The 17,694-nt window shown below is 35.0% G+C and overlaps 1 protein-coding gene across 3 annotated transcripts in view; it reads left to right on the top strand.

The window, feature by feature from the left end:
- TBC1D4 (TBC1 domain family member 4) overlaps positions 1-17,694 on the top strand; it is a 211,094-nt gene that overhangs the window by 170,240 nt on the left and 23,160 nt on the right. For 2 of the 3 annotated variants that reach the window (XM_081286338.1, XM_081286340.1), the window contains exons 9-12: positions 2,581-2,655; positions 3,966-4,192; positions 6,174-6,338; positions 16,311-16,471. In XM_081286338.1, coding sequence (XP_081142464.1) covers positions 2,581-2,655; positions 3,966-4,192; positions 6,174-6,338; positions 16,311-16,471 — 628 coding nt within the window. The remainder of the gene's footprint in view (positions 1-2,580; positions 2,656-3,965; positions 4,193-6,173; positions 6,339-16,310; positions 16,472-17,694) is intronic. The other variant, XM_081286339.1, reaches the window with a different exon arrangement.

The following is a 17,694-nucleotide window of genomic DNA, read 5'->3' as shown; positions in this document are numbered from 1 at the left end:
GGATGTGGTTCAGTGGTAAAGTATTCCTAAATTCAATCCTCAGCATCAAAAAAAGAAAAAGAAAAGAAACTATAATTATCATAGTATAGATGAATAAGTATTGCTTCTGTGAAATAAAATAGGATACTATCATTATAAAGCAGCCAATTGAAAACAAGAAAGAACACTTAAATTTTTCTTGTAGGTGACATAAAAAGCAAAATTCAATACAAGTCTAGGAAACTAGAGTTGAAAATTATCTTTTAGAAGATAGAATGAAATAAAAAAGTAGTGAAAAATAGAACAAGGTTAAATAGTTAAAGGATCAGTCTGGAAACCCCAAAACTGAAAGTTAGGAACTCCAGAAAGAGAACATGCCTGCAGGAAATTTTCAAAGAAAGAACTTAAGATTTTCTTAGAACTAATGAACATGAGTTTCCAGATTTAATAGGCCCAGAGAGTGCACATTAGAACAGCTGAACAAAAGTCATGCCAAGGCACATAGTTGTGAAATTTAGAATTCCCAAGGGTAAACTTAGATTCTGTTCCAAAAAGAAATAGCAGGGCATACACACAGCCTTTAGATTGACCAAGACATTAGACTTCTGAACTGAAGGACATTGAGCAATAACTAACATGGCATAAAGGAATGTTTCCAACCAGAATTATGTATTCAGCCAAACTGTTAATGAAATACATGACATTCACAGACATGCAAATTAAAATTACCTCCCAGTCTCCCTTTTCTCAGAAAACACCCGGAGAATGTCCTCCACCTAAATGAGGAAGTAAACTGAAAAAGAGAAAGACAGGGGATCAAGGAGACAGAAATTAAAACATAGAAGGTGAAAGTAGATTTCTACACTGATAGTGAAGAAAATGCTCGGAAGATCTGTAATGCAGGGCCAGATTGCAGCAAGAAGACGGGTTTCTATAATAAGTAGTTCAAAGATACAGGGAAAAAACCCCTATAATTAATGAATTATGTGATGAGTGATTAAATCCCAATCTGCTGGAGAGTTTTACAATAAATTTGTGATTTCTGAGCAGTCATTAACTCCGTGAGAAATAAAGTGTACAAGACATGAGATGTAATCAAATGTAATTATAGTAAATATGTAGCTTATCTGCAAATAGTGTTTAAAAATCATAATAATTTAAGCACAAAATACTGATTCAACTGATATGTGTTGTAACTATATTGAGGGAGAAAGGCAAGAGAGAAGTGTGTGTATGTGTGTTTAGAGTGGGTGGGGAATGAAGTAAGAGTATTAACTTCTCATTAATATGTAGTGCCTAAAGTGGAAAGACTCAAAAATAGTATTATGAGCTGAACATCAGAAGCATCAGTATAAATAATTTAAGATTTGCTTTGGGGAGTGAGACTGAAAGTGTGGAGAAGGGGTTGGTGGTCTCCAGTTTTTATTACAAGCTTTGGTAGTACAATTTGACTTTTGAAACTTTGGGCAGGTTATTACTTTGATTAAAAATTAAAATGATGGGCCAGGATTGTGGCTCAGTGGTAGAGTACTTGCCTAGCATGTATGAGGCAATCCACATGTATGGGTTCAATCCAAATAAATAAATAAATAAACAAATAAAATAAAGGTATTGTGTACATCTACAATTAAAAAAAAACATTAAAAAATTGAAATTAAATTTAGTCTTCTCTGTCTCCCAAATTAAACCAAGGTATGTGTGGAGATCCTTCAATACTGTGAAGCACTGTGCAGATGTTGTGCATGCTTTTATTTTATAGAATCACTGTCACATCAGCTTGGCTTGTACTTCCCGCTCATTCCTGTTAGAACTTTTTCGTGTGTTGCAGGAGTTTATAGAACTCCTCAGTCTGTGCTGTGTCTCTTAAGACCTTCTGAAGGATGTGGCTCAACCTGCCTTTGTATTCTCTTTCCTTCACTAGTTAGCTGCAGTTTCTTCCTATGTAAAGTGAGGGGATGAGACATAATGATTGGTCAGATCTCTTTTTTAGATTATCTTTGAAATTCACACCACATGGAAAGATCAAGAATCAGTTTGCTAGTAATGAAGCTGGCTGATACCTAATCTTCTGGAATGAAATGACTTACCGAAGTAGTTTTGCATTATGGAATAATGAATAAAGCAAAATTAATAAATTTTGAAAGTCCCTTTTTCTATTTCTTAAAACCTGTTATAATCCTATAAGGTGGAGCTTAAGGTCTGTAACATGTGGTGTGGACAATGTATGTATTAAACTTGATCTTTGTAACTTTTCTGGTTTTTGCTCTACCCTCCACATTTGTGTTTTATCTGTGTGAGATTCAGAGTTACAGGAGTTCTCACTGATCTCATAGATGAATAATGTTTAACCTTGTAACCAAAAGAGTTCAAAAAGCTTGATCTGAGTATCTTGTTCTCTAATAGTTGATTAAGAAATAATGGGAATGGGGGCTGTTTCTGTTTATCCTGCTATCATGGATGTTAAAATAGCTGAAAAGTTTGAGAGAACCACAAATGGATCGATTTAATGCTCACATGGAAAGGTGACCTCGAATTGCCTTCTATAGTTTTGAAATAAAAATCCAAGCTGTATAAGGAGTTAATTTTATTCTCTTCACTCAGGGAGCTAACAGGATGAGAGGTCGGCTTGGAAGTATGGACAGCTTTGAAAGGTCTAACAGTCTTGCTTCGGAGAAGGTATCTAATCTGATCTCCTTTGTTTACCCAAAATTGCAATTTAGTAAAAGCCAACACCAATATCATAATATGCCTGCCTCGTTATTTTATTATGAGTTCTTTATGGCTTTCAAAATATAAACATTGAGGTTTTGTTATTTTTTTTTTTATTTTATTGTTGGTAAAAGTAGGCCCTGACTGTAAACATGCTAGTCTTTGTTCAGAGAAGCCTTCTGCTGGGACACATGTCTCATGCAGATCGTGTTCTCACACACTTGTCACTTTTTGTAGGTGGTATGCTTTGGGGGACAGTGTATGAGCAACAATTAATCCAGAGCCATAGAAAACCAGCCATCTAATTGCTATACTTGTACAGTGATTTTTTGGATTGTTGTGTTGTTCTCTTCCCATATTACCATTTTCTTCCTGTTTTATCATTTCAGCTGCAACTTTAGCCTCTCTTCTACCTCACAGATAACTCCCCCCAGGTTTGGTTTCCTGTTTTCTGCATTGTGTAACATGTAACCCGAGGCATAGGCAACCTTTCTTTAATGGAAAAATGTTTAAATATTTTTATTAAACTTTTTGTTGATGGAGTTTGGGGACTTAGTCTGACTACATATGCCTCTGTTGTCCCTAACCCAGGTTTATCAAATGAAACATTTTTACAGTGGTGCCTGTTCTGGAAAGTATGCATACCTGACTGAATTGAAAGATTTATGGTATCTGTTCATGCAACAGGAGACACATTCCAGCTCAGCTCGCCTTTCTTTCATTTCCTGTTTTTGTGTCTTTTAAAAGAACTTTACCTCCGGGAACATGTAGTTGAATAGAAACATCCAGAGTGAAGGAAGATACCAGGCTTGATTTTATTTTCCCTCAGGCTTTGCCACGAGACTTGGACATTTAGGCATTGTGATATCATTTTGACAGTACAGGAAGCGTGCTGCGATATGCCACGGAAATTAGGAGATGGGTTAACACAGACTCCACCCTCATTTGGTCATGGTCTCTTTTCATCTCCCCAACAACAGTGAGAAAAGCACAGTAGCTGTAGCATTTTACCACTGGAGTCAGGGGAAAGAATACCTTTTCTGATCCCTTTCACTTTCTGGCCTATCTTTTGGATGCTGTCTTACAGCTGCTTATCAGAAGTGGGCTGTGGTAAGACTGATTAGCCTTCACCAGGGATTGAGTAAAAAAGAAAAAAAAAATAGTTTTGTCATGACTCAGGAAGAAGATGAGGCACCCTGTCCCCATTGAGCCCTGATCTTCTGCAGGTCAACTGCGAACCTGGTAGGAAAGAGAGACCCCTTGTGCTTGCGTTTCAGGACTACTCGCCAGGGGACTCTCCTCCAGGGACGCCACCAGCCTCTCCGCTGTCCTCTGCTTGGCAAGCATTCCCCGAGGAGGATTCTGACTCCCCACAGTTTCGAAGACGGGCTCACACGTTCAGCCACCCTCCTTCAAGCACAAAGAGAAAGCTGAATTTGCAGAATGGGAGGGCTCCCGGGGTGCGCTCCCCTCTGCTGAGGCAGAGCTCCAGCGAGCAGTGCAGGTAAGTCAGGCCTCTCCCCACAATGTGAAATCAGATTCCCATGTCACCCTGTGTCGGTCACTGTGGAGTCTGGGTCGATTGTGACTTCCTGCTCTAGCCAACTTTTCAGTTTTTAGAAAGAACATAAAAATAAACTGAATTTCTTTACCTCAGTGATTAAGGGAAGTGGGTCAAGGTCAAAGTGTATTCATAGAAAAGAGTTAATGCACTCATTTCATATGGATGAGAACTTTTTTTCCCCCCAAGAAAAATAGAGAAAACACGATATCATGCAGTTGTTTTGTCTGAAAACTTACTGACAACACATATTACTCAGTGTCTTCTTAATGATGGCTGTCAATAAGCAAAGTCAGCAAATTTAAAAATAACAAAGCCGTAGAATTTCCTATTGGCCTACAGTAAAATTCCAGGTTTTAAAAAAAGTCACTTAAGTTACCTTCATACATGAGATAATTTTTGGCTGTATTTTACTATTAGTAAAGCTAAATATGAAAAGCACTACAAATTGTATCGAAACTAAAGCAATATTAGAAAGAAGACTAAATATACCCTAATTATAGTCAGTGGCCATTAGAAATTATCTTAGGTGGTATTTAAAAATAATTTAATAAAATTGTTTGTTATTTGGTAAGAAGTAGTAAAAGGAATAAACCTAGAAATGACCCTATTTCTTGCTGTGTAGCATAGATCCCAATTTATATCTTTTTATTTATTTATTTTTAATTTTTTCCCCCAATTTATATCTTAGAAATAATTTAGTTTCTCTTCTTTACCTGTGAGTCTGATACAAAAAAATAAGGTTGATTGCCAGTTGCCAGTTGGAAATAAAATAAAACTTGAAGTAAAAATTCCAGAAAGGCTAATACTTTATAGCCAATGTTATCAGATTTACTAGCATGTTTTTAAGGTAACAGTTTTATTCTTGTTGTTTTCTGAATGATTTCAAAATCTACAAATTAGATATTATGGTATGAACAAACATTTGTCTTCAGTTTGTTTTGTGTGTGAAGGAGATTAAGTATTCACAGGCAACCATGATTTTTAAAAAATGATTATTTATAATTTTGTATTTACCCAACATAATAAATCTCTCCCCCCCCGCCAGAAATAATTACTTTTTAAAAGTGTTATTGTATTTTTGTATACCTTTATTTTATTTATTTATTTTTAATCGGTACTAAGGATCTGATCAACCTAGTGCCTCACACATGCTAGGCAAGTGCTCTACCACTGAGCTACAAATTTTGTAGCAGGAACAATTACTTTTAAGAATTAAAACCATCAGTTGTTTTAGACTATAAATGATATTGCACAATTTGTAATGTATAAGTTCAAATAATTTCTATCAATATAAAAAGATGTCATTTATGTCCTTATAAAAACTTACCGCACAAATTATTGTCTATAAAAAGGAAAAAGAGCTATATGGGAGATTTAGGGCTCTGGATTGAACCATGGTGGCACCATTTCACAGGCTTCAGGAGAGAGCACAGCCATTAATCTTTGTTAAGCCAGAGGTATTATGGTGACTTCCAACAAGCAGACATGTTGCTGTCAAAGAGTTAGTTAGAAGGGTTTAGATCTTTAAAATAGTTTTTGAACTGCTCATAATCAGTTTTTCATTCTGGACCTTGTTTTCCTGTAATTATTTGTGCTTCCCTAGTTTTTCCCCTTGAATTATCTTTTGCATGTAAAGACAAGCAATTTTTATCCTAAAAGTGTTAAGAATTTTTAAAGAGATGAACACTGATGGATAGAGATACTGCATAGATGAGGAATTCAATTCGTGCAAAAGTGACAGTTCAAGCCCGGTCACCTCAACGGAGAACTGCATGCTTTTTTTGAGTATAAGATTCAGCCCTGATCCTTTAAAGGAAAGGTTAAATTAATAGCAAGAACCTGTTTATATGCTTTTTCATAGTGAATGAAGATTTTGCTAAAATATAAATTAAGACAAATCTGCTGTATTTTCTGTATTCAGCATTCTTCCACCAGTTCGACGTATGCACAAGGAGAATAATTCTTCCTCCAGTCTTCCAAGTCTTCACACTTCCTTCTCTGCCCCTTCCTTCACTGCCCCCTCTTTCCTGAAAAGCTTTTACCAGAATTCAGGTAGACTGTCCCCACAATATGAAAATGAAATCAGGTGAGATCAGTGTCCTCTGTTTGCAAAGCAAAATTTTCTGCAGTGATATACTGATAAGTTACTAAAAAGTGGCTGATTAATTTTGGAGTGACATTTATGCATCCTTCTGTGTGCTTGTTCTAATCTGTTTCTAATATGTTGACTTTAATTCCAATTAATTTAAAAATGAGTAGTTTCAAATCTTTTTATGACATGATTGTCTTTTTAAATTAATTTTTAAAAAATTATTTGTATTTCTTTGCCTTGGAGCCCAGAGTCTAAACTTTGTATTGTTTGGAACAAGACCTGGTGCTAACACATACTAAGTAAACTTGGACCAATCATGCTTTTTTTTTTTTTTTTTTTTTTTTAAGCTCTCTGGATATGTTTCATAGAACCCCAAAGCCACTGATTGAATTAGACTAAAGATTTAAGTGAAGTATGTCTTAAGTTCTAAGTATGTAGAATATTTCTTAGGTACTTTTTTGATTTTTCAATGACAGACTTAACTTTCTGAAACTTAATGTACATCAAATAAATGGATACAGGATCATGTTGATAGCAGCTCTGAACTAGCATAAGGGATCTCTTCAATCTTGTAGCTATTCTGTTTTGTTTCATATTTGTCCCCAATAGAGAAAACGTGTAGCCTGTTAAAACTTGTTGCTTGCTCTTTTAGCTATGCAAAATTAGATGTGGTTATTCTTGGAGAATTGCCTCCTTTTTAAAAATGGAAATAAATACGTGAAATTATACCAGTCATTCGAATTCTTAGTGAAGTGTTGCACAGCTCTGGAATGTGGTGGAGTAGGAGTACCCTTTAAAGGGGTTATTGTTGACCTAAGCAGTCTGTGAGATGCATTCCTTTTTGATTTAGTTTGGTTCACATGTTTTTTTTTTAATCAATAAATAGTATTCTATTTGATACATCAGAGTTTTCTACCTTCTTGCTGATGGACATTTGGGTTTGCTTTTAGTTGTTTGGTGATTGGCAATTTTTGTAGTCAAGGAGAGGAATGCATGTTTCAGCTAGGCTTGGTGTCACTAAAATCTTCTTGAATATTCTTTTGGCCTATTTTAATTTAGACTTAGAATATTCTAAAAGCTAGCACTATAACTAGATAACCCTCATTAGCTGGTTAAATTAGACTAATACTTGAATTATTTCTGATTATCTTTTACCTGAGTGGCAATTTTTTTCACTCTAAGAAAGATAATTAATTTGGATTATATAATTATGAATCTGAAGTTTGCTCTGAATTAGCACAGAACTTACAAGGCCCTGGGTTCAATCCCAGCACTACCAAAAAAAAATAGTATAATATATATGGAATATGCAATGAATTTAAAGAACCAAGACTGTACGTGCATAAAAATCTAAGTTTATCATAATACCACCTACTAGTAAGAATGGAACCATCAAACCTTGTTTCAGTTTCTTATTGTTATACTAGTTAAAGTGAGCATACAAGAATCCTTATTTCTTTCCTACAAAGTAACAAATAGAGATAGCCTTTGGGAAGGTCAAAAGTCTACTATAAATAGAATATAGAGTACAAAAGAAGTGGCTTACTTTTTAAAATATTGCTTATATTGTTTAATAAGGTTGTGTATTTGTTTTCAGTAATTCCTTCTTAGGCCTGTGTAGTATTATTGCTACTAGTGTTCCAGAGCCCTTGATAGCTCAGTCCTAACAGAAGGATTTAGGGTTAGGTTGAAAAACTTCACCTTTTAGTAGCTATTTTATTTGAAGGGTTATGTTTAAAATACAGAGACCTTTTCAATTTACAGGATCTAACATTCTGTTTTCTACTCTATTAAATGTTTTTCTTGGTTATGAGAAATTCTAAAAACCAGAGAGTAGTTTTTTTTTCTTTTACACTTTTCTACATTCATTTAATTTGACATCATAGAATCAGTAGGCCAAAAGTATACTTACAACATGAAAACACTTTCACTGAAAAGTGCACTGATCCTAAGTATACAGCTCAGTGGATCTCCAGTGACGCTCCATTACGTCACTACTGCCCCGGGCTATAAGCAGAAGGCTTTCAGTGCCACTCTCTTCTTCCCATCCTGTCACCATTATGCTGGCCTCATATATCATAGGTTAGTTCTGTCTGGTTTTGAGTGTTATATAATCGGAATGATACATTATCTGTTCCTTTTTTATTTGGCTTCTTTTACTGACTTTAGGTTGTGAGGTTCATTCCTGTTTTTATGTGTACTTTATTCATTTTTAATACTGTATAGTATTTCATTTAATAGATCACAGTTTATTCATGCTCTTTTGAATGGACATTTGGTTGTTTCTAGGCTTTGCTTTTGAAAAGAGTTCTGTCTTAACTGTTATCTATGTATCATTTATTGTATATATGTATTATTGGTGAATACCTACACAGTAATAAAATTATTGGACAAAATGCACGCTTAGGTTATTTTAACTAGTAGGTGACTTAGACATAGTTGCAGTCTTGGAGAGAGTGACTTTATGTTTGTACTTTGAAATAATTTCAGATTTATAGAAAAGTTGCAAAAATAGAGGATTCCTTTTAATCCTTTATCTAGATTAATCCATCTTGATATTTTGCTACATTTCTGTGTCATTCTCTTTGTCCAGGTACATATCTATTTCTGCATTATATGCACATACATATTGCTTCATTTTGAGCCGTTTGTGAATAGGTTTCGTGTATCATGTCTTTTACTCTTGATACTTGAGGAGGGTGTATTTCCCAAAAACAAAGATATTCAAGAGCTTGGTTTGATCCAGTGTTTTTTGAATTGTGCATCTCACATTGCCACTTGTTTCAGAGTGAACATCATGTATACACAGTTACCATGATTTCTGGAACTATTCAGAATAGGGAGAGGAGGAGATTCATAATACTACCAATTGTAATTTGCTTGTCACTTGGTACCTAATATCGTTTTTGCATAAAATGGATTTCTAAATATGCATAACCAAGTAGGGAATAAGATAGGGTAGGATGTGGGCTAGCAATACTATTACTCTTTTAAAAGAATACTTACTTGTAATTTTAAATTCAAGTTAGGCATACTTCTTTAGGACCACTGTCCTGAATTTCTGCTGAGCAGGAGGAGCCAAGATCTTTTTAATATCATGGTTTGTTGGCTAGTAGATCAATTTGCATGAAATTGAAATGATAGAGGGAAGGGAATAAGCATATATTTTTGTTTTATCAGACTTTGAATTAATTTTTGAAAATTTAACATTTTATTATCCAGTGATTAAATTATAATTTTGTATGGTGATATATTTTTATGACATATATATTCTTTCTATCAACAGGCATCTTTATTACTCCTTATAACTGCTTCTAAGGTTTTAAGCTTGTATTTTAAAAAAATTACTTGTATTACAGTTCATTGGTCAAAAGTAAATGATAATTTTTTAGAGTGACAGTCATTACTTTTATTTACTTAAAAAGCTTTTCATGAGAAAGTAAGGTTTTTGCTAAAGTGCTTGTGCTACGGTTTTGGTTTTATAGTTCTCTTGTATTCATTGATAAAAATCGCATAACTGTTCATTACAGTTCATTTATTGAAGTAACCTTATTGATGACTTAAGGAAATGTATTTTTATTCTAAGTTCTGATTTTGGACATATATCTCTCTGCTAATACATTCCTTGTTTTCCTGTTGTACTAGACAGGACACTGCTTCAGAATCAAGGTGATTAGAGATTAAATATTTTCATTTAAAAAATTCACAAATTTTCCCACTGAATGCCATCATTAATCCAAGAAGCAGTTTTGGTTGTCTCCTGAATGCATGCTGGTCTCCTGGGTGCTAAGTCTACACGGTAGAGAAATGTGACCCTTGGCATAATCAAAGATCATGAATTATCATGTAAAGTGTGGATTGCAAACAGAAATCCTTTTTCTACTCTATTCCATGTTGAAATTTCCTTAGAACTGTGCTGTGGCCTTCAACCAAAGCCTAATCTTAATTTTAAATTATTAAAAGTTTAGTTGGGAGACACATATGTCCATCTGAGGAATTTCTTCCAAGTCCCAAGAAGATGAAGAAATGATTTATCCTAAAGTAACATACTTGTAAAATGGAATCTGGTTTTCACCTGATGAGGAATATTAATTTTTTTTCTGTTCCTCTTAATTCCTGTCATTTTGGTCACTGTGAGACCCTGGTAAAGCCTTGTGGATGTCCTTTTGGTCTGGACACAGGGAAACATCTTATTATTGATGCCTCACCATACAGCTTTTTTTTTTTAGTAACAGCTTTTCCTTGGATTCCCCTGCACTCTGTGGAAAATGTCCAGAATCACTGCTCAACAACTCAACTGCAAACATTTATCTGCTTTGCTTCTGTTTCTACACTATATCACAAGTCTCATGAGAAACATATGTGGCCATCTTCCTATTTGTGACCACTGACATTTAGATTTCTTGGTAGCTACAATAACAACATAGTATTATAGATTATGCTAGAATGAAACATCAAGGAGAGAAAAGTCCTCAGAGAAATATTTTGGCCATATTGCTAAGATAAAAAGTGATTTTGTTTTTGAGACTTGTTAATTGACCTATACACCCCCCCCCCCTTTTTTTGGTGGGTTGGATATGTGATCATTTCAAGAATACTTTTTATCTGTTTTCAAAAGTCTGGTAGAGATGTTTGTTTTGTCTTGTACCCTTTTAGGTTCTTACCATGGGCATAAAACTTGATCTGCTTATTACTTTTAGAGATTATCTGGCCTATAGTTTCCTTATTTTACACATGGTTAGATTGAGCCCCAGAGAGGTTTTCTATTGTGGTGGATATCATTTTCCTTATCTTAAGTTATCATATGTACCACACAGGCATGTTTTAAATTCCGAGGCGCAAAGCATTTTTAAACATCTGCATTCAGTGTGTAGAGTTTAGGAAAAAAACCCTTTGTTCTCCTCTCTCTTTTTGCCTACACATTGTTCCGCTGACTCATCTGTCTCTTTTGACTCACAGCTCAGCTACCACTTATTGATTTCCACTAGAGTGGTTCAATCTCAATGTTATTTAATTAGTAAAGATTTTCCATAGGCTGACAGATGTGTACCTAGTTGAAAACCAGAACTTTGATATAAACTCTTACTGCACTGGAGGCAATTATGAGTTAAATTGTACTGTGATCCTATGGAATAAACTAAAAAATTTTATCAATATATTGTTCTATGCAGGCTTGAAGGCATGGAAAAGAAAGTGTCTTCATCTTTCCATTAAATAGTTCCCTCCTATAGGGAAGGAAATAAAAAAATAAAAATTAAAACGAAATAAATTAATCACATTTTGTTCTATCTTGCGTTGTAATAGGCTGCAATCCAGCTAGATTTATCTAGTGTGTTGTCATTTATTTGGGCTTTGTGATGCTGGTAGTTAAAGTTTGGTGCTAGGGCGTTGGGTGGTGGGATGGGAGACAGTCTGCTGCTCAGCAGAACACATTTATGAAGCTGGCAGAAGAGCTGACTTTTATACAGAGTGTATCTGTGTTGGCCTTGTGAGAAAATGACCGTTCAAACACCTTCATCAGGTACAATGTTCAATGCGTTGATTCTTACCCAAGCAGGCACATGCATTAAAAGTTATGTTAACTTAAGAAGTAAGATGTTAACAGTAGATATAATGAAGATTACAACTGTTCAAGGTCATATTAAGAAGTCATCTTATGCCAGGCATGGTGGCACATGCCTGTAATCCCAGCGGCTCGGGAGGCTGAGGCAGGAGGATACCAAGTTCACAGCCAGCCTCAGCAACTTAGTGAGGCCCTAAGCAACTCAGTGAGACCCTGCTTCTAAATAAAATATGAAAAAGAACTGGGGATGTGACTCAGTGGTTAAGCATCCCTGGGTTCAATCCCCAGTACCAAAAAAAAGAAGTCATCTTGAAGCTTTAGGGGGTTCACATTTTATCCATAACTTTAAAAAATATTTTTAGTTGTAGATGGACACAATATCTTTATTTTGTTTATTTCGTTTTTTTCTGTAGTGCTGAGGATCAATTCCAGTGCCTCATGCGTACTAGCCAAGTGCTCTACCACTGAGCCACACCCAACCCCAACCTTATCCATAACTTTTGATAGATGCAAAATGCCCCTCTCAGCCTACATGATTATAACATATAATGTGGCTTATTTTCTCCCCTTGTAAAGCTCTCATTTGTGTCCATGGATTGTGGTTCTCAGTTAGTTGGCAAATAGTAGTAGGAAGTACATATTGAATACACCAACACAGAACTGGGCAAGAATTCTCCAAGTTGTACTTCCTTCCTAGCTACTCATTTTTTAGTTCATAAATTTCTGCTAGAGGAAATACTGGCACAGAAGACTCTTCCTGAATATTCTTTTTGGGGAAGCAACTTAATAATGTACATGTTTACATTCTAAAACACAGACGAAGGTGGCAAAGATTATTTGGGAAATAAGGGAATGTCTATAATTTGTTTCATGACTTTAAAAATGTAAAGATAATAAAGTAGCAACATATGTATATTATACTATATTAAGCTGTTTTGTTTAAAATCAACAAGAATATTCATTATGAATTGCACTTATTTCAGAGAAACTGAAGTGAGGCATTTACACAAATAAAGCACCTTTTAGTGTTTTGAAGTTATTTCTCTGCTGAAATAGATCATTTCATTCAAAAGTGGAAAGAAAATTACCCAACCAAGAGACTTATTGCTGACTAGAGACTAATTTTTTTTCCATCCAAAATACAGAGAATTTTGGGGGTCCGACAGCTTTGTTTTTATGTCCTATAGAGTTTTACAGGAACTAATGCAGAGTATTTACACTGGCATGATAAAGCATAGTGCCTCCATGTTGGATTCTGGATTGCCTGGCTTTGAGTCCTGGCTCCATTGTTTGTCATCTGATTGACTATGGGAAGTTACTTAGATGCTTTCTACCTTAGGTTTCTTACCAAAAATGGGAAGAGTAATAATACCTACCATAGATGGTTGCTGTGAGGACAAAATTATTTCATACTTGTAAGATGATTACATGACTGCTGTGTAGCATGAGCTTTCTGTGAGTCTTAATTACCACTATTATTATGACAATGGACACCATGTTATCTTCTTTTTTTTTTTAACTCAGAAAATAGACATTCTACTTGACTTCCATGCTAAGTTTAATTAAAGAAGTTAAAGTGAAAATGAATGTTGTAGCCAAAATGAAAAATAAAAACAAAAGAAATGTCACCTCCCAGTGTAGTTTCCAAGTTGAGACATACGAATTTCAATGCACAGTGTTTCATATGGTTTTGATTCTTGAAATTGCCACCTTAAGAGTGTCAGATTGTCAGCTACATCAGTGAGCAGATGTTAGCTGCACATGAGCACTACTGGCTGAAACCTTATCTGGAACCTGATTTTCTCATACATGTCTCCTCTTATGAAATGAAGCAGATTAGCTCTCACGTATCTGGGCAACCACACTACTTTTTGAGGATGTAGTTTTTTAGTACAAGATAAAGGATCAATGATGTGTTATGTTAAGTTCCCCTTTTTGGTGTATTATTATCTTTTATTTTGTCTACTAATTTTTGTCTATTACTGGTTGTTAAATTCCAGACGTGGGTAGAGAGTTTTTCACTTAGTAGTTTATTCAATTATAGGGCTTAAAAATTTAGAAGTAATACAATTTTTAAATATGCAGGAATAGACTAATGTCAGGGTAATTTCTGCAACTAGTTTATAACATATTCCCCCCCAAAGCTTGAATTTTGCAGGTAGTAATGAAACTGATATGGGTACCACTCACTTTGATTAGTAGTACTTTCTAAACACTTACTATATCATAACAGTGAATTTTTTTCAAAAATGATGTTTTAGTTTCAGCATAAAAATATGAACATTTAGAATTCTTTCATTTGGTTTATTCTGATTTCGTTTATTAGCGCTACCAGAAAATCAGGAGAAATGAATACTTGTAGAACATTTACCCTTTGAGGCATTGAAGTAGGTACTTTAATAGAAGTATTTCATTTAGATTTCAAAGCATAAATTGTAAATTTGAAGCCCTCCTATAGGGAAGGAACTACACTTGCTAGGAAAAAAAGGTGCTTTTTGTTGTTGATTAACAATCTTGTCATTATGTACTCTACCAGTGCCATCAACAGCTTAGTCTGTACTTTTGGGAAACAGCTACCAGAACTTTCTGCCAGAAAGATTTAAACTTATGCCTACTAATCAATTAAGAAGGTAGACCTCAGCCATATTTTTTACTCCATTTTACTTAAGCTTCTAAGCTAATATTTCATATGGTTATATAAAGCATTAATTTATTCAAGGGTTATTTCTTTAGTGCTTACTATTTATTACAGTGGGAGCTAGCAATTTACTCCTGAACTGGGTAGTTAGCAAATAATTCAGGTGAGATACTGTTACAAATGTTAAGGTACAGACTACTCTGAGAGTATTATCAAGATGTACACATTATATAGAGAACATTTGAATCACAGAGAAAGTAATATTTGAATGACTGCTTTCCAAAGGAGAAATAAAGATGAATCTATTTATTCAGTATTGTAGGGAGTTTTGAACCTTGGACACCTAATAGGGTTACAATTTTATGTAGGATACATAACATGTGACTCTATTGACATGTATATCTCAGCTACTTCCTCAAATAGCATAACACAACATGACACTTGATATCTGCATATCAGCTCAGAGGTATGTCCTTTTCTTAATCTTAGATTAGCTAAAGTAATATTTTAGGAAGATAGATCCCAGATTGGAAATAACTGAACTGCCTGATAACTGTAAGTATGGATACACAGAGTGAATAAAAACATAACAGGAAGGAACAGAATTGTATTAATTGCCTCAGCATTGTTGAGTTCCTCCAAGTGCCTGAGAGGCTGTGGCTTTTCTAGCTGGGTTTCATTTCTGTCCTAAGTTCTGAACTTCTTGATTATACCCAAAGTCCCATAGCTTTCATTTGTGGGTATCACCGTTTTATAAATGTTATCTTCATCATTCTCTTAGGAGAACTTAAAGACTATGAAACTATAGACAGATAAAATATTCCTACCATGAACAGCAACAATGATTGTATGGTCTTTTAGTTATACAGTTGGTCTCAAAAGTAACTTCGAGTCATTATGACCTCTTATTGCAGATAGACCTCATATAACCCAGAGTGAACTTTCTTAAAAAATGAAATATTTAAAGAAGACCAGTATTTCCACATGGGAGTTTGTCACAAAGCACTGACATAGAATAATGTGAGATCTTCCCCCAGATGAAGAAGAAAAAAAGTTGGGAGTGGTGAAGAAGAGTCAATTACTTGAACTCCAGAGGCCTCCTGGAGGACTTTTGACAGTAGAATTTCTGTATACTGTTCCCTGATTGAGAGTCACAATTCATGCCAGTCTTAAAGGAGTCCTGCTGTAAAGAAATCTGGTTAATATATTTTTTTAAAAAAAACTTAGCCTATTTAAAATTATTTGACCATATATTTTTTTTCTTACTATACCAGCCAGCATTTCCCATTCTTCTGTATTTGGGTTCTTTTCTGCCATGATCCAACCATCGGTAGCTAACAATTTGTAGATCTTAATTCTGTAGGAGCTATAGCAAAAGCTTTCTCAGAGCATCTTATTAAATATCTAGATTGTTTAGAATAAGCTATGGGTTTTATTTCTTTGGCAAAGCAAGACTTCATTACTTAAGCAACCTTTAGTGCCCTGTGTAAGTGCTTCTGTTGCTCAAATTAGAGGCAGTACTGGTTGGCTACTGAGGAATGAGTAGAAATAGGTGAGCTTTTCATGACCCAGCTGTGTCCTGGATTGCAATTTTCCCAGGATGCGCTGGCCTGGGTGACCAATGTGCTCATGCCACGTTGCTCCATGGTGCCTGTGCCTCGTGCTTGCCTGCGGCAGAACTTGTGAATGGCTTGTGCTACCATTTCATTGCGAAGTACCATGTTGTGCAGCTTTACAAATTTTTATATTTATTGGCATTCCACAGTGATGGAGAAGGGAGGAAAAGGACCTCATCCACCTGCAGCAACGAGTCCCTAAATACTGGAGGAACCCCTGTCACTCCTCGCAGGATCTCCTGGCGGCAGCGCATTTTCCTTCGCGTTGCATCGCCGATGAACAAATCTCCCTCTGCAATGCAGCAACAAGGTATGTGTGTAATTGCTGAGGAGTTTCTCCCTGTGAGTGCTGTGAATTTGGGAAGGCAGTGGAAGTGGTTTGTGTATAAAAAGATGTAAGAGATTCGAGTGGAGACATAACTTCTGTATCTGATAGATAGGTATCATCACAACCCATTAGACTTTAGGTACTTGTTTTTTTTAAAATTTATTTTTATTAGTTGCACATGTCAATACAATGATCTTGACATACATTTGAATCAAATGGGGTATAATTTCTCATTTTTCTGAGTGTACAGGTTGCAGAATCACATTGGTTATACAGTCACGTATATACATACAGCAATACTAATGTCTATTTTATCGGTACTTGTTTTTGAATGAATGAGAGTGTGGGTTGCCAAAACCTGCTTTGGAATCTACTCCACAATGTGCAGGGAACTATGATAGTGCTGCAGAAGAAGTTGTAGATTTCTTCTTCTTCTTTTTTAATTATTAGAAAAGCAATACAGAATACAGTCTTTTATGAGAGTCATGCATAAAATAAAATGACAGAGAAATGAACAGTAAAAACTGGAAATATCACACTAGGCAAATATCAATTAAGAGAGCATAGCAGCTTTCTTCGAATACTAGACCCTTTAGAAATTAAAGCAAAAACATCCAGAGGGACAAAGTAAATGTAGCACAAATGAAAAGGGAAACAATACTGAGAACATGAATTATTATATAGCCTTAGGAGCTAGAAAATGATACTTAAAAGAATTTGAGAATAAATAAATCAACTTCTCTCATGAGAGATTTTAATATATTTCCCTTTGAAAATTAAATATAGATAGTATTGGAGTGGTACAATTGAACAAGCTTGATCTAATATTTATATAGAACTTTGCCTCTGTAGAGAAAATTTATCCATTTTTAGCCACATGTGACACATTCATAAAAATGGATTATGTACTTGGCCAAAAGATATTTTAATAAATCCCAGACAATCATGATTATGTGTATTATATTCTCTGACCATAGTGCCAAAATAAAAAGAAATGAAGGAAGGAAACAAGCATGGAAGAATGAATTAAAGACAGCTAGGGTTATGGATGTGGCTCTATGGTAAATCACTGCCTACCATGTGACAGGTCTTGAGTTCAATACCCAGGACTGCAAAGAAAAGAAGGACAACTGAAAATTTTTATGTGTTTGGAAACTATACTCGTAGAATGTAGAAGGAATAAAATATGATAACCTGTGCTCCGC

The sequence above is a fragment of the Spermophilus citellus genome, assembly GCF_964194105.1.
Source record: "Spermophilus citellus genome assembly, chromosome: 1".
NCBI lineage: Eukaryota > Metazoa > Chordata > Mammalia > Rodentia > Sciuridae > Spermophilus > Spermophilus citellus.
This window is presented reverse-complemented; position numbering and strand designations above follow the sequence as displayed.